At 37.9% G+C, this 22,879-nt stretch overlaps 2 protein-coding genes across 2 annotated transcripts; one reads left to right on the plus strand and one right to left on the minus strand.

Annotated features, from left to right (window-relative positions):
* Positions 1–206: 206 nt before the first annotated feature.
* On the minus strand, positions 207–4,163 carry LOC109190174. The gene is made up of 7 exons (XM_019340625.1): positions 4,134–4,163; positions 2,485–2,970; positions 2,307–2,368; positions 2,000–2,062; positions 1,825–1,926; positions 1,653–1,718; positions 207–1,204 (listed from the first exon to the last, which is right to left on the minus strand). Exons 2-7 carry the CDS (start codon positions 2,909–2,911, stop codon positions 338–340), a joined length of 1,587 nt encoding a protein of 528 aa, XP_019196170.1. The 5' UTR covers positions 2,912–2,970; positions 4,134–4,163; the 3' UTR covers positions 207–337.
* Positions 4,164–6,397: 2,234 nt separating this feature from the next.
* On the plus strand, positions 6,398–7,674 carry LOC109190192 (protein C2-DOMAIN ABA-RELATED 4). Its single transcript, XM_019340643.1, has 4 exons — positions 6,398–6,525; positions 6,692–6,962; positions 7,065–7,160; positions 7,240–7,674. Exons 2-4 carry the CDS (start codon positions 6,804–6,806, stop codon positions 7,528–7,530), a joined length of 546 nt encoding a protein of 181 aa, XP_019196188.1. The 5' UTR covers positions 6,398–6,525; positions 6,692–6,803; the 3' UTR covers positions 7,531–7,674.
* Positions 7,675–22,879: the final 15,205 nt, after the last annotated feature.

A 22,879-nucleotide genomic window follows, 5' to 3' on the forward strand; every position in this document is an offset into this window, starting at 1 on the left:
CAATTTATTGGGGAATATGTTTGGTATAATAATGGGAATTTAATTCGTGAGAATTTGAACATTTCATTACTATGTTATTGGATCCATTTTTTTTTTATTTTTTTTTTTTGCTTGGCATGAAAAGATGGAAGAAATTTATAATTTGTATTTTGTACAATGTAGTCCGATGCTATTATATAATATAAAAAGTATTACTGATTAAGATAAAGTACTTATTTCTTACTATAAATTTGACACGGGTATAGTTAAAATTGTGTATATATATCTTTTCAAAAAAATTCCTAGTTTCGACATGGCTGTTTTTAGTATGAAAAGACAAGAGAATTCAAAAGAAACCTTAGTCATGCATACCATCACCAGCAAAAAGTTCACTTAGCTGTTCATCTGTCCACTCTGGGAGTGTTGTCTTCGAGACAAGTGGTTGCCTTATGCTCAGAGCTTTATCCTTTTCCTGAAATTCATCACTATTATGGCTCTTGGGCAAACTTTCTATAGATTTACATGCATGGAAATCGTTCACACCATCACCACCAAAAAGTTCACTTAGCTGTTCATCTGTCCAATCTGGAAGTGGAGCCTTTGAAACAGATGAATGTGTTTTGCTCACAACTTCATCCTTTTCTTGAAATTCTTCACAGCTGGTATGGCTCTTGGGCAAACTTTCGATAGTATTACATGCATCGAAATCATCCACACCATCAACACCAAAAAGTTCACTTAGCTGTTCATCTGTCCACTCTGGGAGTGGAGCCTTTGAAACAATTGGCTGCGTTTTGCTCATAACTTCATTCGTCTCCTGAAATTCATCCCGGCTAGTCTGGCTCTTGGAAAAACTTTCTATGGTGTTACATGCATGGAAATTTTTCTTTGGTTTAGCTCCTTCTGGCTGTTTATCACGAGTAGTCACCTTTCTGATTATTTCTTCAACACCCTTTGCAGTACCTCCTCTGAAACTTAAAGGTTCTTTCTCTACATCATCTTGTCTCAAATTTCGCATATAGCTACCTGGAAGTAAGTTTTCCTTCTCCGTTTCACTCTCACTATGAACAACACCTCCTGCACTCATGCCTTGTGAGACAACATCCAGTATTTCTCCTGCCATTTCTTTTTCTGCAATGAAAATCTGCTTTGCTGCTGCGGCTCTTCCAGGATAAGAACAGTTCACTGCATTTGCTGGTAGACAATCACTATCCTTGCAGAATACCTGCAAAGAAAACTATTTCAGATCCTATTGCTTCCGATACTAGTGCAAGGTTTACAGGAGACCTATCTTATACAAACTTAAAATATTGTACATGGACTCTCAAAATGGAATATATTAGATCATGCAAGATATACAATCTTCCAACTTGGCAGTAGTTCTTTTAAGAAGGAAAAACACAAAGAAGCATTCAATTGAAATAGCCTTACAGTAAATCAATTGAATGCCTTATTTACGGTTGTTCTGATAACCTGAGAGCAGAATGTGGAAATGATAAACACAACAAGAGACGCTATAGTTGCGCATGCTGGGAGGTACATTTGGCATTAATACATTATAGTATAGCATCATGGTGATATAGCTTGAGATCAGATCATTGTGAGTTGAATGCCCGATTATGTTATGTATCTTCTTATCTTAAAAGCAGAAAGATGAAGAATGAGCACCTTACCTTTTCCAGATTTCTGAGGGTTATATTAAGATAAACTGCTGACCGCGATGGGGCAAATATAGCAACCTGAAATAAGACTCTAGTCAAGACCAAGTACCCTAACAACAACAACCAACAACCAAAAAAAACAGAGCAATACGATCAGTGATCAATAAGTAATTAAGGAACAGACCTCCTTTAGTACTAAAACCGTGCCAACAATTATGCTCTTCCCAAACATGCTCTCACTTAGCACTTTTGGATGAATGCTAGCACCAATGGTACCTGTTGGATCCTAGATTTCGAGCTACAAAAATCAGTAACACACTTATTAACAATCTTTCAATCAAGAATTCCCTTTCTCTTACCTTCAGAGTTACCATAAGACCACCTAGTCCATTTGGTTTGGAAGACTTTATGACAGCCACAACCTAGTCACCCAGTAAAAACACAAAAGTCATGACGAAGGGTACAAAAGATAAAGGGTATGCCCACATGCTTATGGTTTTTCATTTCAATCACAATACAAGTTCTAAAATCAGATAACAAATTTACAAGCACACCCAATTAAAAAATCCCTCATCCATTTGAGTAAAATCGATCACAATTAGCATACTTGTCTTCATTTTCAGCTCCAAATGATACTCATGTGAGAAGTGGAAGAAATGGGAATACCTTCTCTACCTTGGGCTGACATTTCACTATAGATCTCAAAGTTGTGATTCCAGGCACTTTACCTACATCAAACATATGCAACAGAAATACCAATTTCCTTTTTATTTTGAATGACGTATTTTAATAATATTCAATCATTCATTCTCTATATATCATCTAAGTGTTTAGAAGTTCGTACGGATAAACTGAAGAGCGCAGAGCCAGGCACTGGAGTGGAAATCATAATCGAATTCGGAAGAATCTTCGACTGCCTTCCTCACATAATCCTGAGTGGGAATCGGAGATGACCAGACTTCGTGGTTTTTACGGTCGAAACTTTTCTGGAGCATCGCCGATTGTACGACGCCGGCTGGACCAGGGATGCGGTGCGGCTGCGAAGGAGCGGAGTCGTATTGCTGGAAAGGCTGGAGAACTTGGAGATTTTGGCCTTCCTTTTCCTGTTCCGATATTTGAGTAGAACTTGAGCAAGGTGTAAAGGAGGGCTGAGAAGAAGTGGCGGAGGCGGAGTTGGGGTTCCGGCGGTGGTGGCGGAGACGTTTACAGGGCTGAAGGAGAGAAGGGAGGTCGGAATCGTCTACGTCGAGTGCTTCCCAGGGCTCCTCCATCTTTGCATTTTTTTTTGGAGGGAGAGAACAAGAGGGAGGGCTTTTCTTGAATCAGTAAAGAGGAAATACCCAATAGTCCCTCGACTATAGTTAAATTTATAAATTGATCATCGACTTTCAATTTTAATCAATTAAATCTTTAATTTTGTAATTTTAACACGATTTGATCCTTCGTCTATTTGATCATTTGTTTGACTGTAATTTTTGAGGATATATATGTAATTTCATGGTCCATTGTCGGTTTTTTAAGGTTTCGGTTGTATTTCTAGACCGCACTGTTACATTTGAATCCACTGCCGAAAGCAATCTGCCAAATCATGTCACATTTCTTCATCCTTCCTTTAGATTCAATGTATTTGAGTTCGTACCAGAGCGAAGAAGATGACGTGTTTTCGAACCGGTACAGCGTCATCCTGGAGGCCTCCACATGTTCCGACGAGAGTTGCAGGTTCTTCTGGAGATCGTCGATGACGGCGCGGGCGGAGGCCTATTTGAAGTCGGGAATGTAGGATTTCCATTTGGAATTGAAGATTTTCCGGTCGATTAGAGTGAAGAGGAAGAGGAGCTGCTCCGACGGCGGGAGAACGAGCGGGTCGATTGTGGTTATGTTGGATTTGAGGGCTTCGCCGATGATCACCATTAGGTCTTTTGAGAGGTTGATTCCGACTTTCCCTTGCGGATCTTCCTGCTCGTAAACGCAATGGTAGGCTTTATCGTCGGCGCCCTTGTGCGTGCGGACCACATGCATGAGCTGGTACTTGGCTCGACCCGAAACGCGCTTCTTTTTGGACACGAGAATCGCGACGCCGCCTAGTAAACTCTGAAAAGGTTGTTTGTGGCGTTGGTCCTGATGAAGATTGCAAATTAGGTTGTGGTGCCAGTAATGATGAATTATGCGAAGGTGTTTGGGCGGTGGATTGTGTCGTGGCAGTAGGTGAAGGCTAGGCGGTGGAGTGTGTCATGGCAGTGGATGAGGGCGGCTGGGCAGTGGCTTGTGGCTGGGTGGTAGACTATGTCATGGCAGCGGATGAGGACGGGCGGCGATGAAATTACATATATATCCTCAGAGATCACGATCAACAAACGGTCAAATAGACGGAGGACTAAATCGTGTTAAAATTGCAAAGTTAAGGACTTAATTGGTTAAAATTCAAAGTCGATGACCAATTTGTGAATTTAGCTATAGTCGAGAGACCATTTTGGGTATTTACTCATCAGTAAATTTCACTTTGATTCTTCAAAAGTATGTCTATTTCACCCCAAACCCCTATGTTCTGTCTATGAGTATTAGTAGGGGCGTCTAAATTTATTAGTACTCAATTAGAATGTACTATCTGTTAATATCTACTTTCACAACCTATTAAAGCGCAAAGGGTAAATATCTCCTCCATTAGGGCTCAAACCCATGATCTCCCAATTAAAAGAGTTAGGAGTTGAAATAAGCCGAGCTAGGTGATTTTTAAAAAATTAGGCCTGGACCTTGTTATAGAAATTTAAAACCTAGACTTGGGCCTAAGCCTATATGTAGGCTTTGTGTTAGGCTCAAGCATGAGCCTCAGTTGTTATAATGTGGACCATGATCCATAGAGCTTTGTGGACCATAGTTTGAAAGCGGCGCCGTTTATTTAAGTAAAGAAACGGCAGTCATTACATTTTAACAAATCTTGTATTTTTTGTATATTCATAACAAAATGAAACTACAATGTATTTCAAATGAAACTGGATAATTTGTCTCGCATATATTATCAAATGAAACTGTAATTGAATTGGAATGATACTTTAGTTGTGTTCAAATGAAACTGCAGTATGTATAAAATTAAACTGAATAACATGTCTCACATATTGAGTGTATATTATCAAATAGAATTTTAGTTGAATAGAAATGATACTTTAGTTTTGCTAAAATGAAACTACAGTATGTATAAAAAGAAACTGAATAATATGTCTCACATATTGAATGTATATTGTCAAATGAAACTGTAGTTATATCGAAATGATATTGTAGTTGTGTTGTAATGAAATTACAACGTATATAAAATGAAACTGAATAACAGTTTTACATATTTGAGTGTATATTGTCCAATGAAACCATAGTTGAATTATAATTATAACTTAGTGGTGTTGTAATAAGACTACAGTGTGTATAAAATGAAATTTAATAACATGTTTCACTGTAATAAGACTGTTGTATGTATAATGTCAAATGAAACTGTAATTGTGCTGAAATAAAACTACAATGTATATAAAATGAAACTTAATATTTTATACAAGCAAAGCTAATTACACGAGATGGGTGCCGTTTAGTTTCATTAAAATAAACGGCACCGTTTTAGACCATGGTCCACAATGCCATGTGAACCATGGTTCACAATAAAATTTGCCGCCTGAGCCTACAATTGACTTGACCTATCCTGAAACCGGCAAATTATATTATGCACCGCGGTGCATAATCGATTATGCACCGCGCGTTTTTTTTTTAAATGAAAATTAACAGTGTTTGTTTTCGCCGTTTCGCACTCTTTTGCAAAAAGTAACTCTGTTATTCAGTGTCATTTTGTATACACTGCAGTTTCAGTTGAACACAACTACAGTTTCATTTCGATATAACTATAGTTTCATTCGATATTTATAGACACAAATATGTGAAAATGTTATTTAATTTTATTTTATATACACTATAGTTTCATTAAAACACAACTACATGATCATTTTGATATAATTACAGCTTCATTGTACAATATACACTCAAATATGTGAAATGTTATTCAGTTTCAGTTTATATACACTGCAGTTTCATTTCACTATAACTACAGTATCATTTTGATATAACTGTAGTGTCGGTTTGGATATACTGTAGTGTTAGTTGGTGTTTAATACACCAAATAAGCGGACTCCGTTAACTCTAACGGCGGGCCGTTTCTTTACTTAAAGAAACGGTGTCGTTTTGACCGCGGTGCACATGCACCGCGGTCTATAATATAACGACTGCCTGAAACATTTTTAAAAGCCTATTTAATATATAGGCCTTTAAAAAGGCTTCAAAACAAGTTCTAAATAGGCTTTGAGCTATTTAAGGCCTACATTTAAAGTCTTTCAAAGTATACCTGTAAAAAATTTACAAAAACATACCTAATACATAATATATTACCACAAATTGCTAATACTCAGAAGATCATTGGAGATATTAACTCTAATTTTTAATTAACCCTCCGATCCATCCCACCCCTAAAAAAAATAGTAAAGAAAACTTGCATATACTTGTAAAAAAATGAATTTAAAGAAAAGAAAAGCCATAATAAAAGAAAATGATAGAATGAAATGGGAGCTAGAAAAGAGGAGAGACCTGGTCATCCTTGTACAAGAACTTGCCAGGTGGACATCTAACATAAAATTAATGATTCTATACACCAATCCTTAACAACTGCTCCCAAATCTTTCTGCTATATATCACAACCTAGTATTTTTGTCACTGAATTGAATCTCCGGCCTTGCTTTGTTTCCTCCAGAAAACTATCAAAAGCTTTTCTCTATTTACTCTCCTTGAGGTTTTCTGTCATCCTATCCTATTTTTCAATTCCAGAGGAGAGTAGCATCAGAAAAGCTTCACAATATATGTAAGTTACATACATTTCTATATCTATGCATTTACAAAATCTAAATTCTATAATATTATAATAGAAATGTTATTTACCAAAAATAGTTCCCCTCAATTTGGTGCCCATTTTCTTCATGATGATTATAATAGAAGTGTATTCTTTATATTTTTTGGGTATTTGGCAGTAATATTTGGCGAAGAAATACGAAAAAGGAAAAATAATAAGGAAACGTTGGGGCCACGTCGGTTTTGTCTTTCCCGACAGCTTATAAAAAAACCAAACATAAGCCGTGCGCCATGGATTGTATACCATTGTCAGGAAGCGACGACGGAACCCAATCTCTGATGGACAGCCTCTTGGGTCTTCTCAGAGTGCGTGTCAAGCGAGGCATTAACCTCGCCGTCCGCGATGTTCTGAGCAGCGATCCTTACGTTGTTGTCAAGATGGGCAAACAGGTCAGAAATAAATACTTGAATTTTGCCTTTTCAATTCATGGGTCTTCTGAGTTCTTCGTCTTTGTTTGATTCAAAACTGGGTTCTCTTGAATGTTGATGCAGAGGCTGAAGACTCGTTTTATAAGGAAGGATATCAATCCTGAGTGGAATGAAGATCTGACCCTTTCTGTTTCAGATCCCGACGCTTCTATTAAGCTGGTAAACTTATTGCTTATTGCTTATTAGAACATCAAAACACATGCAATTTTTACACTGCGGTTTAATTTGTGTGTTTCAGACGGTGTATGATCATGACACATTCACCAAGGATGACAAAATGGGAGATGCAGAATTCAACATTAAACCATTTATAGACGCCTTGAAGATGGATCTAGAGGGCCTCCCAAGTGACACAGTGATTTCAAGAGTGCAACCAGGCAGATCAAACTGTTTAGCTGATGAGTCCTGTGTGACATGGAAAGACCACAAGGTGATACAAGATATGTGTCTGAGGTTGAGAAACGTTGAACGTGGCGAGGTCGAAATCCAGCTCCAGTGGATCGATCTTCCTGGCTGCAAGGGCTTATAGATCGATGAGATCGTGCCACCATGTCCCTGTTTTATCATCTCATCTCATCTTCAACTACTTGAATAACAAAATTTACTTTGTTAACAATACTGCTTTTTTTTTTTTTTTTTTTTTTTCATTGCTAAGCACCCATGGCTTGCTTTTTATGAGTATGTACGTAGAGTCTACCTGCACAAATTAAAGCCACTAAACAACCAACCTCAAACAATTGTCCACCTTGCAAAGTATGCTCTAAAATGATACCATTTCAATACTACAATTAACAATCATTCACACTCTTCACTACACACTATGTTTATATACAACAGTAAGCTTTGTTTTATAAACATATAGAAGCAATATTATGACCCTACCACATTATGATTTATAATCATATAGAACAAATATGCCAATGTACATTAGTACATAACAGCACATATATATATAATACGGATCAAATGTGGATGGTGTGCTCGGGTGCGAATGTGGTGGTGAGATGACAATCATTGATCTTGTGAGATTAACGTCCATGATTAACAAGGATAAAAAAACGCGGTGGCAATTTGGTCTTTTTGCGTTTAGGTAAAATTTAAGGTGTGTGGTTTTTCTTCTTTTAAGTTGCGTGGTTTCTATGTTGTGTGCAAGTGCGTTAGTTGTTAAAATTTAAGGTGCATTGGTCTAAAGAGTTTTTTTGCGTTGTTTTTCTTAAAGTGAGTTGTTTTTCTTCTTAAGGTGGGTGGTTTTCTTTCTTAAAGTGCATTGCTTTCAAGGTGCGTTATTTTCCTTTTTAAGGTGTTTTTTTTTTTTTTTTTTTTTTTTTTTTTTTTTTTTTTTTTTTGCAGTCCCAAAACACAACCACTATCCTTTTGCAATCATGTTTCAACAATTAGTTAATGGAAATAGAAATGTAGGTTTTATTGCTTATGAGTGGCCAGCTCTCGTGGTGCTGTCTTCTTAAAATTGAGTTTGTCAACATTTACCTCACCATCACGTAAACATACACAACAACCCGTGGGCCATTGATGTCTAGTGAGAACAAAAATGTGGTTTATAACAATGTCTTAAAAAAAAAAAAATCTATAGGTGGTTTATAACAATGTCTTAAAAAAAAAAAATCTATTTATTTGAACTGTTGATCTAAATTTGATCAACAACTCATATCTAACACCATCTTTCACCTGAGAGATCGTTCGTAAAACCACTCTAAACCCTACCGTCTCGGTCGCCTCTGCCACCTAGCCCCAGCATAAGATGAGACGGATTTGTAGGGTTAAATCTTTACAAGTTTTGCTTTAATTTTAAGAAAAAAAAACACTCTAAAATTCTGTAAAAAAACACTCTCGGTTGCCTCTTGCCAGTGACTTCTACTTTCTTGTAATGGAAGTATGGAACCTTCTAGTCTATAATCTACTTTAGTTACAATCCCTTTCGAACTTATCCTTGGGCTATCTCTGATTCTCTGACCTTTGTCCTTTGTTTTAAACTTCAAATTGCTCATAATTTTGTAGGAAATTCCTTAAATTTTTGCCACATGAGCTTGATAGTTTTTCTTGCTTGATGTTCTTATTTTATGTTGTAGTTATAAATCAAAATACTACTGTGGTTGAAGCCATTGTTGCCAATTTTCTTGGTTTGGGTGCTCTGGATGCAAACAAACCCATCATCGGTTCCGGCGTAGAAGAAACCCAATAGAGAAGAAGAACAGAGAAGAACCGGCGTAGAAGAAACCCAATGGAGAAGAAGAACAGAGAAGAACCAAAAGATCAAAATGTCCTCATTATTTAACCATTAAAATTTTTTGATCATTTTTTGTCGGTAATTTGGTTGGATAAACAGAAATTGAAAAAAATTTAATCGTTACTATACTAAGTTAACAGTTTTGAAATTTGTGGACTGAAACTAACAACAACCCAATAGTTATAGAATCAAAAGTGAAATTAACTCTTTAAGTTATGTGTCTAACATATAGTACTGTGTGTTTTGATGTCGGATATAGTCTTTTTGTATTTAAAATTTTTTGGTAGACAAATTTCTATGTTTTTTTTTTTTATATTTTTTTATTTTTTATAATAATCTTATTTCAGTTTATACGTATTAATCTTGATTTATTAGTAACTCAATTATTTATTTATTTATATATGTAAAATAGTCAATCTTAAAAGACTGAGATCATTAACAAGTTCAACTGATAAGAATATTTCTCATGTGGTGAGCGAGCCTTATAACAATGACGTTTCTAATCAACAACTCAATGGAATAGTTGAAACATCAAACAGTGTACCTAGAGTAGAATAACATGTTATTGGTTACACATGTGATGTGAGTTTTTAAATTTTTTGAGTTTAAAATTTAATCTTCTTTTTATATATAATATTGTATACTTATATATTGTTTTTTTTTTTTTTAATTTACTATAGGAAACGAAAATATTAAAATCGCACAAGCAGCTTTAGAAAAATAAGCTGTGGAAATCAAACAAATTTTTGCTCACTTAGCAACATAGACGGAGCTAGAGGGGGGGGGGGGGGGCAGGGGGGTCAGCTGCCCCCCTCACCCCACCCCCTCCCACCCCACCCCCTATATTGTATATAATATGTATATATAGTACATTATTCATATAAGTATAATAAAACAGATTATGTAAACAAAAGCTGTGATAGATAATGTGGTAGTTAATATTTATGAATTTCGGAATGACTTAGGTTTGAGTCTTTGCATTGGCAATGTTATAGTCTTATTCACTTTTTTGATTAACACAATTAAATTTTGGCATGATATATATAACTTCCATTATAACTTTCTTTATATTAATAATGGAATGTGTAATTTATAATGTGTTTTATATTCGAATTGTTTTATCAAATTAATTATGTTTCATATTTTGTTATAAATATTTTTATAAAGTTTCAATATGTTTTATTTTTTACTATATCCAACAATATTTATTGTTATACTTCTTAAGTATTTCAATTTTTTTTTTTAAACTTTCTCTTTTATTTTAATTTTTTTCCCTCACTAAAAAAAATTCTGAATCCGCCATTGAATCCATCCCTACTTCTTTGCCCCCCCTCAACATATTTTCTGGCTCCGTCCCTGCTTAGCAATGACTTCCAAATATGCTAAAGCAATGCATCTCCATCAAGTAATAATTAAGACATTTTATTTTAAAAAGTTTTTATTTGGATTCTGTTGTATTTCTTACAACATATATTTGTTAGAGAATGATGTCTTTTTTATAAATATTTAAATTAACGAGTAACATTTGTTGAATGAATTATTTTATTTCAGATAATAATTATAATTAAATTAAAACATATAATTTTGACAAGATTTTGAAATAAATAATTTTATATTGTTCGCATTTGGCTAGTATTATTTTTAAAAAATATTTTTGATCAAGTAATGGTCACTAATAAAAACATCAATATTGACAATAGTGACACTATTTCAACTTATTTTAGTGACACAAAATTTGCCAGTAATTTTCAGTATTTTAGCAACAACTTGTCACTATTTTTATAGATATTAGTGGCGAAGATGATGGCTACAAGAAATTGATGAATTGTTGTTATGACTTCAGCTAATGATTGTTTTAGAGTTAACTTCTTTTGTCACAAATAAATATAACATTTGTTACCATGATTGTTGCCACAACAAAGTAATTATTTGTTACCACTTTTTAGGTCACTGATAATCATTTTTGAGTCCAGAACATTTCTCACAAATAAGTACAACTATTGTGACTTAGCGACAAATACGCTGTCATTATTTTTAAAGATATTAGTGACGAAGATGATGGCTATAAGAAATTGAATTGTTGTTATGACTTTAGCTAATGATTGTTTCAGAGTTAACTTCTTTTGTCACAAATAAATACAATATTTGTTACCATGATCGTTGCCACAACAAAGTAATTATTTGTTACCACTTTTAGGTCACTGATAATCATTTTTAAGTCAAGAACATTTCTCACAAATAAGTACAACTATTGTGACTAAAGTGTTGTCACAATAAAATAATACTCCCTCTGTCCCATTTTGCATGTCTTACTTTCCTTTTTAGTTTGTCCCAAAATGTTGTCCTCTTTCTAAAATTGAACATCACCATCATTCTACTTTTTCCCAAATTACCCTTATGACTTTTGCTTTTATTTCCAAAAGTGAAAAAGTGAAGGGCATAATTGGAAAATACATAGCATTTACTTTAATTCCTTAAAAAGCGTGCAAAAAGCAAATGAGACAACCAATTCGGGACGGAGGGAGTAATTAATTGCAACGATTTTAGGTGTCACTAGATCAATTTTTTTTATAATAACATATTTGGTAACAAAATGTACCGTTATTATGACCACAATTGTTATCACTCAAATACTACTTGTAGTATACGTAAACATTGTCACAAAAGTCTGGAGTAATTGTGACAACTTTTCAAAGTCGTCACTACTACAATAGTGACGGAGGATATAGTGACAACTGACAACAGGTGACTGACGACTTCAAAAATTAGTCACTAATTTCAATAGCAACCAAAATTGATAGTTTTGGTGACAACTTCTGTTGTCACCAAATGTAAAATTTCTTGTAGTGCGCGATCTTCTGAATTGGAACTCCTAAAGCGGATTGCACTATCCCTTAGTACAATAAGGATATTCAAGCCACACAAAGTCGGCCTTGAACTCTACCAGGTTTTTTTTTGACTATCACCAGTCTACTCCCCTCTTTCTACTTCTGCCAAGTAGGGATTACAAAGTCTAAAGAAAAAATTTCTTCTTTCTCTAACTAAGAGATCTTGGATTTGAGAGCCTTGATCTTCACGAATCAGTAGCACAAGTCTCTTGAGATCTGGATGTAAACTTTGAAGCTTTGTCTCCCTTTCTCACTCTTGCTTTGAACAGTTAGAAAATTTTCAATAGACCAGCACCTTCTTCAGTCTTGAAAGAGGGTATTTATATGTGTTTTAGAAATGTGTCCGTTGGAGGATAACCCATTTCAAACGTCTATTGACATGTAACACCCATAATTTTTACTACATTTAAAGCTTATGAAATAAAGACGAATATATCATTAATTACCCAAACAGAGCAGAACTAAGCATAAGAGTCAGGGTGCTATGCCACATCCAAGCTTGAGAACTTAGATGCACATGCTAACTAACCAAACAGAACATAATTCGAATTCAATATCCAAAATACAAGTCAAGGGACGCAGGCCAGCTACCAAGACTAAAACTATCAAAGCTAAGTCCTTGCATCCATCTAGCGCACTCCGAAGCTACTGATCTGTACCTGAAAAACATATGTGTAACAACCGTCAGCGAATAATGCTGAGTAACCCACTCCCACCCGTTGAGTACAATAAGTATAAGTATAGGAAATCGTTTTGAGACTGGAATACATATATAATCCTAAGCAACGCTAGCTTTGAAACCAAAATCAAGACATAACGACAGTTGACACTATGAACACCATAAAGATACTAGCATGCATCCTAAACTCGCATGATAATATGATAACAAAGTTCAATAATAACAAACAACGGCAACAATGGGGTTCAACAACAATCAATAACATCAAGCAGTCAATAGATAATACATCCATGATCCAACCTTATACCTCCAGGCCACCCTTATCCCTCCGGAGCACGCATGCTCCCCACCGATATACCGCCAACAAATCCACTCATCTGATAGCGCCGCAGTACCATTAACACATGATCTGTGCCTATAGCACAATAATCAAGGGGTCATGCCTACAGCACAAAGACATGGCACTGCAGCGCTTATAACTTGATCCTTGCCTTTAGCAAGCAAATCAAGGGTGGTCTGTGCCTATAGCACAATGACCGAGCACTCGTTGTGCTAACCGCCAACAAATCTTTTTGCACCAATCACATCACATTTCCCATCATGGACAGATCAATCACAACCATCGGTGCACCGCCATAACAACAACCAACAACACTCAATCAACAACGATAATCAATTCTTAACAACAACAACATACAAAGCTTAACAACAACAATAACCACGACACACAACCCGTGAAACGGTACTCGAAAACATCACCCGAGACTCATAAACACCAACCGGGGCACAACGGGGCACGGGGAAACAACAAACAGGGTAAAACAACGCCCCGCCCCGCCCGTACCAGCGGGTGGTCAACCACCCGCGGACGGGCGACACTGTACCAGCGGGTGGTCATCCACCCGCTGGTACGGTGGACGGTACCGGCGGGTACGTGGTCAGGTGGGGGTTCGTCCCCCCACTGGTACGATGATAACTTTGGCATTTTCCCTTTCGAGAATCCCTCAATTAAACCCAAAATCAAGTCCAAACGCATCCCTACAACATATCAACAACAATATGGACTCGAACAACAAGAATTAAACCAAGAAACTGTAACACCCCCAATTTTCACAACTTTTAAAAACCAATTACTGCTTAAGAAAGAGATAAAGACTACTCATTAAGATAAAATAATGCGGAAGCTACTAAACAAGTACGGGAGATGTTATGCCACACCTACACATCTATAGGTGCAGCGGCTAAGTCTAAACCAACCATCATAGACATACTTATAAAAATCCACGACTCACAGGCCATAAGTCTAACTAAAACAAGCCACAAGGAGCTACACTAACTAACGACCTGCTAGCGCGCTCTCCAAGATGCTAATCAAAACCTGTAAAGCAACATAAAGATAGGGGATGACACCCGGTCAGCGAACATTGCTTGTAACCCATCAATACGCGTTAAATAGCATAGATAGGTATAAGTCAAAACCATTTCCAAAACGGAATACAGTATATATCATTTCAAAAGCCATAGAGAGAAGTCAATTTCAAAAACTCATTCACACTCTCAAGGAAAAGGAAATCAATATCCTTACGACAACAACAAGACAAGAATACCAACTGTAACCAATACAACTCGAGATGTATTCTACTGATCACAAAGTAGAATACATCAAGACATGCTCATTAGCAAAGAATACACATTCACACATTGGCAACTACATGCCACATTGACAACTTCATGTCACAAGTTTCACAGTTCCAACCTTATGCCTTGTTCCAACCTTATGGCTACCCCCGACCTTATTTCAGTTCCAACCATTACCTCCGAGTGCCACCCTGTACTTCTGAGTCCAACCTTATATCGCTAGGGACCGTCGTCCCCCCTCCAACATACCACCTACATATGAGTACACGAGGGTACTTTTCATTTCATTCACACAACCACCTACATATGCGCCTACGCTCAGGTCACACCACCAATTTCAATCATAGCCACACAAGTCATCATCATTACCAAGCGGACTAAGGTTCAACAATAACCTTAATCAAGTATCAATCAAAGGGTACAACGATCACATACGTTCACATCATAGGAATCAATCAATGGATCACAACAAAGATATGAAACCATACTCAACAAGGAAGGATCACAATCTGACACCAAACGTTGGTCAACACAAGTTGCCAATCTCAATAGGAAAGAACAAACAACACATACTAGCATTTCAACATCAAACTAGCATGCTTATCAAACGGGTAAACAAAAGTAGTTCCATAGAACATTCAAGACTCATCATTAGTCCAACGAATCACAAAGTTGGACCATTAGCACACAATCCACAACTCTCTACAAAGCAACACTTGAAACTTCAAAACTCTCGGTCTGGATGAAAGGTCCAAAACAGGAACGGTAACAAGGGAGAAAGGTAACTCAGGGAAAAGAGGCTCACAAGAAGGGATTCGGTTTAAAGGAAAAGATCAGGGTGAAAGGTTTAGGTTCAACAACTCGAGGACCATGTTGGTTAAGAAGAGGAGAATTGTAAACAAGGCTACAACTTAGGGAGTAAGGAATCAAAACGAGGTTTAAGAAAGTTGAATAGGATTTTCCCATAGAGGGTATCTGATTTAAGCTCAAGGATAGGGCTGATTAGGAAGGGAATCAAGATTTTCAAAGTCACAACTTAGGAAAGATGAGGTTGCAACCTTGAACAGAGTCAACTCAAAAGAGGAACAAGAACGAGGTCTGAAAAGATAGGAAGGATTTCTCGAGAAGGGGCAAGGGATTTGACGAGGGTAAGAGGGGAAGATTGGCTTCAAGAGGTGAAAGGGTTCACGACTTCCGGCGAAACTTTGACTTGATGATGACCACTACGCTTGTCGAACTGAAGGCTCTCTACCTCGACTCAGACGCGACTTAACGCTTAGACCTTGCCAGATTCCTTCAGAAGCTGAAGTCACCGATGCCTTGCACAAGATGGTTTGGAAAGAAAACAAGAACAAGGTTTGGAAGAAAATGATCACTTGGCAAAAAGGGTGATTGGGTTTGTCTAGGGGAAAGAAAAGATTAGAGAGGGTCAAGGGTGACTCTTGAACTAGCTAACGCCCAAAGCTAACACACAAGGAAGGACACAAAGACAAAGGGAGGTGCAACAAAAGGGTACAAGAACTTACTTCATCGGTTCCCACTTGCATCTTCCTCACGACTGTGGATCTTGCCTTGCCGAGGTCCCGACTTTGTACACAGGTCCTGGATGCTACTTCCATTTAGTCCATTGTTGCTTCCACTTCGAGGCTTACTTCCCGACCGGGGTCCCACACTACCAACTGGTTTTGAGCCTGTTGAAGTCTTCCTCTTAGTCCTGCACTGAAAGGACCGGTGACCCTTCTTGCCACAAGCAAAGCACTCAACCAGTTTCCTAAGACAGTCCACGCCAGGGTGGTCACTTCCACACTTCTTGCAAATTGAGCGCCTTCCCTTAGCCTTGTTGTTCCGGATTGGCTGGGGAGTCTTGCCACTCTTAGAGCCGTCTCTTTGAAGACTTCTTGTTGATTCAACACCAGTAGCCATCAAACTCCTAACCACAGGTGTAACACTTCCATCAAGCTCCCTCTTACGGTTCTCCTGGATTCCTTTCTGAACTTGTTGTACCTGGTAGAGGTCAGCTGCACAAAGGTAGGCCTCCTTGACTTGAGCAGGATAGAACCGCTCACGTAACTTAATCTTCAGGTTTTCCAAACTGAACTCTGGATCTTGTCTACAAGCTGGCCTTTCAAGCATCCACCACAAGTCCGCTTCTTGCCTAAGGTAGAACGTAGCCAACTCTACTTGGCGATCCTCCGGGCAAACCACAGCTTCGAAGATCTTTTCAAACATCCGGATCCACTCGTCCAGCACTGCGGGTTCTTCTTCACCGGCGAAGACCGGGGGACGAAGATTTGCGAATTGGCGTACTATGTCTCGATTCCCATTTTGAGGAGAGTGGTTGTTGTTAAGGAGGGCGTTGCTCAACGTCTGGGTGATCTGTGTCAGTTGATGAAAGCTTTGAGCTAATTGTTCGTTGGTGGCCACTTCTGAAGACCTTGCACGACGTCACGATGGTGCCATCCTTGACTTCTACAGCAACAGCACGATAACGGGAGGAAACTTAGGACCCCCACCCTTACCTGGTGCCTTAACTAAAGAGAACCAAAGCTAAAAGGAAAACAAAGCACATGAAGCACAACCGAAAAAGATAAAAGAACTCACAACCTCACCACGCGTCCTAGAAGTCCTAAGTCCTAAACACTTAAGTACTTAAAGGTCACCTTAGGGTCTCAAACCACACTTAACTTCTTAAAGTCCAGACTCTATCATCGAAGGCTCAAACCTAGGCTCGGATACCAACTGTAACACCCCCGATTCTCACAACTTTTAAAAACCAATTAAAGTTTAATGAAGAGATAAAGACTACTCATTAAGATAAAATAAAGCGGAAGCTACTAAACAAGTACGAGAGATGTTATGCCACACCTACACATCTATAGGTGCACAGGCTAAGTCTAAACCAAACATCATAGACATACTTATAAAAATCCATGGCTCACAGGCCATAAGTCTAACTAAAACAAGCCACAAAGAGCTACACTAACTAATGACCTGCTAGCGCGCTCTCCAAGATGCTACTCAAAACCTGTAAAGCAACATAAAGATAGGGGATGACACCCGGTCAGCGAACATTGCTTGTAACCCATCAATACGCGTTAAATAGCATAGATAGGTATAAGTCAAAACCATTTTCAAAACGGAATACAGTATATATCATTTCAAAAGCCATAGAGAGAAGTCAACTTCAAAGACTCATTCACACTCTCAAGGAAAAGGAAATCAATATCCTTACGACAACAACTAGACAAGAATACCAACTGTAACCAATACAACTCGAGATGTATTCTACTGATCACAAAGTAGAATACATCAAGACATGCTCATTAGCAAAGAATACACATTCACATATTGGCAACTACATGCCACAGTGACAACTTCATGTCACAAGTTTCACAGTTCCAACCTTATGCCCTGTTCTAACCTTATGGCTACACCTGACCTTATTTCAGTTCCAACCATTACCTCCGAGTGCGACCCTGTACTTCTGAGTCCAACCTTATACCGCTAGGGACCGTCGTCCCCCCTCCAACATAGCCTCCAACATACCACCTACATATGAGTACACATGGGTACTTTTCATTTCATTCACACAACCACCTACATATGTGTTAGGAATAAATTGTAATAGATTTTGATATGCCATATTGTAAATCGTTGAACCCCAATTTTATTTTGGTTAGACTAGTCGAGTCTTAGACCAAGAAAGGGAAAAATAAATTCATTAGTTGAGGAAATGAATGAAGAAGATATAAAGCCTAAAATCAAGAATTTGCCTTGTGAAAATGGCAAACAAAAGAGGAAGATGTATGCGTATGAAGAAGTATACACAAGTTATGAAGACTATCATCCTAAGAAGAAATCTCTCAAGAAATCAATGAAGAAATCCCTCAAGAAATCCCGAAGAAGAAAGAACGTGACTTAAAGTTTGCATGAAGCTATCTTGAAGATAAAGCATCTATAGAAAGAAAGGAGTACACCAAGTGAAACAAGATGATGACTAAAAGGTTGTACGGACGAGTTAGTAGAAGCTTGAAATATTATACTATGAAGGGATGAAGTATGGGCGATGGTTTGGCCGTTTGAAGGGATGAAGTATCTCAAAATTGAAATAGGGATGCAATTTCAATTTGAAGGGATGAAGTTCATGTATCTCATCCTTGGGGCAGGATTTTCAATTTGATGGGATGAGATTTGCAAAGGGATGCAAAAGGGATGAAGTTCACGTATCTCACCCTTGGGGCAGAAGTTTCAATTTGATGGGATGAGATTTGCAAAGGGCTTCAATTCAATTCAAGATATAAATAGCAAGGGATGAAGTTGCAAGTCCAAATCAAGGAAGGGATGAGATTTCAATTGACAAATCAAGGATGGGATGATATTTCACTTCCAAATATAGTAAGGGATGAAGTTTACATGGGAAGAGATTTCCCAAGTCGATGAGATTTCACTTCCAAATATAGTAAGGGATGAAGTTTACATGGGAAGAGATTTCCCAAGTCAATTTAGAAGATGAAGTCTGGAAGCAGTAGACAGACCCAGACGTGAAGTACAAAGGAAAATACAAGAAGAAGTTGCAGAAGCAAAAATACCTGTCTAAACTAGTAAGGGATTAAATTGGAGATTATATTTTGAAGATAGAAATCCCAAGAGGCGTGATCTACACCAGATGAAGTTTTTGGGACGCCATTTTTGCTAAAACCTCAAGCTCAACTTGCAGAGAATCTCTGACATATTTGCAACGTTATCTTATCCTCTGAAAAGGCTATATAGCTAGATGAAATTCAAAAATGAGAACGTTTCTTTCCAATGGACAGATTCTCATTACCGGCTATAAAAGGATGAATATTGAAGTAGTGGAAAGCAGAAGCAAAAAGAAAGAAGCAAGAACGCAATAGAGCAAAGAACAGAGCTAAACAGAGCATACGAAATTCAAAGAAAGCTTTCCATCTCAAGAGCTTAAATTGATATATTCTTTGTGAGATAAACACTCAGAGTGATAAAGAGCTTACAAAAGAAATATCCAAGAGTGTTAGAATCTTCATCAACTACAAGAGACTAAGCGCATCATCAAAGATCATCTACAGAGTCTCAAAGTTGGAAGCAAGGCAAAATAAGGGAAAGGAGGAAAGTAACACGGAGTTGTGAAATCCTGGATTGTCACACGGAGTTGTGAGATCCGAAGCAGCAGTGTCGGAAGACATTGGGCATGATTAGTGCGGGCCTTATGATCAAAGCACTAGATCACGAAAGAAGCGTTTCTACCGGAGCGTAGAAGACGGGGGGAAAGTAACGCGGAGTCGTGAAATCCTGGGAAAGTAACGCGGCGACGTGAAACCCGAAGCAGCAGTGTTGGTGGCACTGGGCGTGATTAGTGTGGGCTTGGTGATCAAAGCACTAGATCACGAAATTCATTGTATCTTGGAACCAAGAAGTGGTGGATATAGTGAATTGCTCTTGGACAATAAGAGCAAGTGGAGTAGGAGGATTACACCACCTCCGAACCACTATAAATTGCCTTGTGTTCTTTACTGCTTTCTTTACTTACTGCTCTTGCTTGCTTCTCACGAGAATAATCTTGACACAATATACACACACACTGTATCGTTTATTATTTTCGCTGTGCACCGGACTCTAACAATCTAGTTAAGAGTCTTGGTTTCTCTGTTGCCTTAGCAATTGTTGTACTATGCTAAAAAGTTTGAAAGTCTATTCACCCCCCTCCCCCCCCCCCCCCCCCTCTAGACTTTCACCTTACCTCTTTTGGGACCAACAATTGGTATCAGAGCCTGTAGCCTATTTGAGTCAGCTTGTTTTTTACTAATACCAACAAGTGGTATCAAAAGCATGTTGCCACTTTGGGTCAACCTGTTTCTGACTGCTAGGCAGATCCGTTTTACCCAGTGTGTGTAATTGGATTATTTATCTCTCGTATCCACCGAGAAGATGAATAAAGATTTAGCTCAAAATTTATTATTCTCGCTTGATAAATTTGATGATTGGAAAGTTCGTATGCAGGTTCATTTATCAGCCTTACATGATGAAATGTGGGAAGTTATCTCTAACGACCCGATCGAAATATTGAAAGTAAATACGGCTTTTCTTCTATCACCGGATGCTCAACAATTCGTACCAAAGCCAAAACCGGAATGGACATCGGATGATAGAAAGAGGAACAATCTTGACAATATTGCCAAAGATATTCTGTTCAAAGCCATTGATGATACAATATTCCCAAAAGTGCAAAAATGTACAAGTGCAAAAGAAATTTGGGATACTCTCATCAAGATCCGAGAAGGAGATGAACAAGAAAAAGATAACAAGCTCACTATTGCTATGAAGAAGTTCGAGGACTTCAAGATGCTCTCAAACGAATCCATTGTTGATATGGAAGCTCGAATAATTAAAATCCTTGGAGAAATTAATGACCTTGGCAAAAATATTAGCCAAAAGGAAATTAATCTCAAAGTTCTACGAGGCTTACCATCTACATGGGATATGAAGGTTACAGCTATGCGAGATCACCGAGATCTAAGAATATTGTCAACCGACAAACTATTTAGTGATCTTAAAGCATATGAGTTCGAAATGAAGGCCAAATAAAACAACATCGGGAGGTCAAAACATCAATACCGAGTCAAAAGAATCACGGGGAACAAATCCCTGCCACAATCCATACACGTTCTCCGCGGGTGGGGCCACGGGTGGACAACTACCCATGGTTCCGCCCGCGGGTACCAAGCCCACGATACCTTGTTCCCTGCGGGTGGGGCGGCGGGTTGGCCTCTGCCCGCCGTTCCGCCCGCGGGTACACCTGTACTCCAAAATAATCCCTTCGGGGATTTTCAACAACAAGTCCAAATTCAAGTCCAAAACACCCAAAATCTCACACGATACAACAATATGACTTGAGCCCAAGAAATAGCCAAGCAATGGCATACAAGAACCCTAAGAATAAGCTCTAAACATGCATTACCACAAGACAATGCATCAAATCTCACATTTCAACACAAGAATCACAAGTAGAAGCCAAGAAATCATCATATAAGTAAGAAAATAGGTTTTGTAAAGCATGGGTTACCTTTGTAGCCTAAAACTTCACTTTCTCACCCTTAGAAAGCTTCTCCTAAAGCTCTTCTTCCACACCAACTTCACAAACAAACCAAAAGATAACAAAGATTCTATTTTTAGAAAAAGACAACTAAAAGGATGCTAAAAACACCAAGAGATCAAGGATCTTACCCACCCATATGCTCAAGATTAGGAAAGTAGGAATCTTGGAAGACAACTTGCAAGATTTAGGATGCCCAAATTTTGGCTTGGAGAAGAAGCTACCAAATTCTTAGAGAGAAGGTAGAGATTTTGTGTTTAGATTGTTGGTGGATGAAATGAAGAGATGTTGCTAGGTTAGCTTGAAGCACAAACTTTAGGTAGAAAGACACCTTTGCCCTTACTAAAGTTATAAGGATAAGGAAACAAGGGAACAACCCAACAAGCATAAGGTACAACCGTTTGACCTTGATTGACTAGTCAAATTCTAGTTTTCCGACTATTGAATTTTCAGGATTTTTAGGAATAAATTAACAAGGAAGCTAGGATTAATTCTCTAATTAATCCTTGATTAGAGTTTGGATTTACGGGGAGTCACAGAAACACCACAATTATACCCTAAGCACAATCCCTAAACATGGCAAGACTTGGGATTAAACACATAACGGTCCAAGAGCATCAAGAACCTCAATATCATCAAGAAAATTATATGCAAAGCCCTAAAACAAGCCCAAACCTTGAATCAACACCCAGGCATACGTAAACCCACCCAAGAACACCAAGAACATCATAACTACAAGATTTACAATATAAACTCTAAGGACAAGCTCTAAACATGATTAGATATAAGAATATACCAGGACCACACGGGGCCACCAAGAACATCAAGAATAACAACAATCCATATCACAAATTCCTAAAGACAAACTCTAACAAGGCACAAAAACAAAATCATATATTCAATCGTTCAACGGATCCAATCAATAAATAATAGCAAGGAAAATAGGTTTTGTAAGATATCGGTTACCTCTTAGCCTTAATTAATCCTCCCTTGGCTATTAAGGTTCTTTTCCAAGATTTCCCTCCGATTGATTTCCCTAAGCTTGGTGGTGGGGAACTCCTCCGGCCAGGTTTCTTGGGCAATTCGTGTATTAGAGTTATGAGAGGTGAGAGAGGTTCTAAATGCTTTCTAATCCCCTATTTATATGTTTAGGAAATCCTATTTGGAATCTGAATGGTAAGGCCCACTTTCTTTATTCCTAACAGGCGTAAGGCTCTAGTTCAGGCAAGGGTTCACGATCCATTGTGGACCACATTAATTAATTAAGGGAATTCTAATCGAATTAAATCTTTTTAACTATTTATTAACGAGATTAATTTA

The sequence above is a fragment of the Ipomoea nil genome, unplaced genomic scaffold (assembly GCF_001879475.1).
Source record: "Ipomoea nil cultivar Tokyo-kokei standard unplaced genomic scaffold, Asagao_1.1 scaffold1574, whole genome shotgun sequence".
Taxonomy (NCBI): Eukaryota; Viridiplantae; Streptophyta; class Magnoliopsida; order Solanales; family Convolvulaceae; genus Ipomoea; species Ipomoea nil.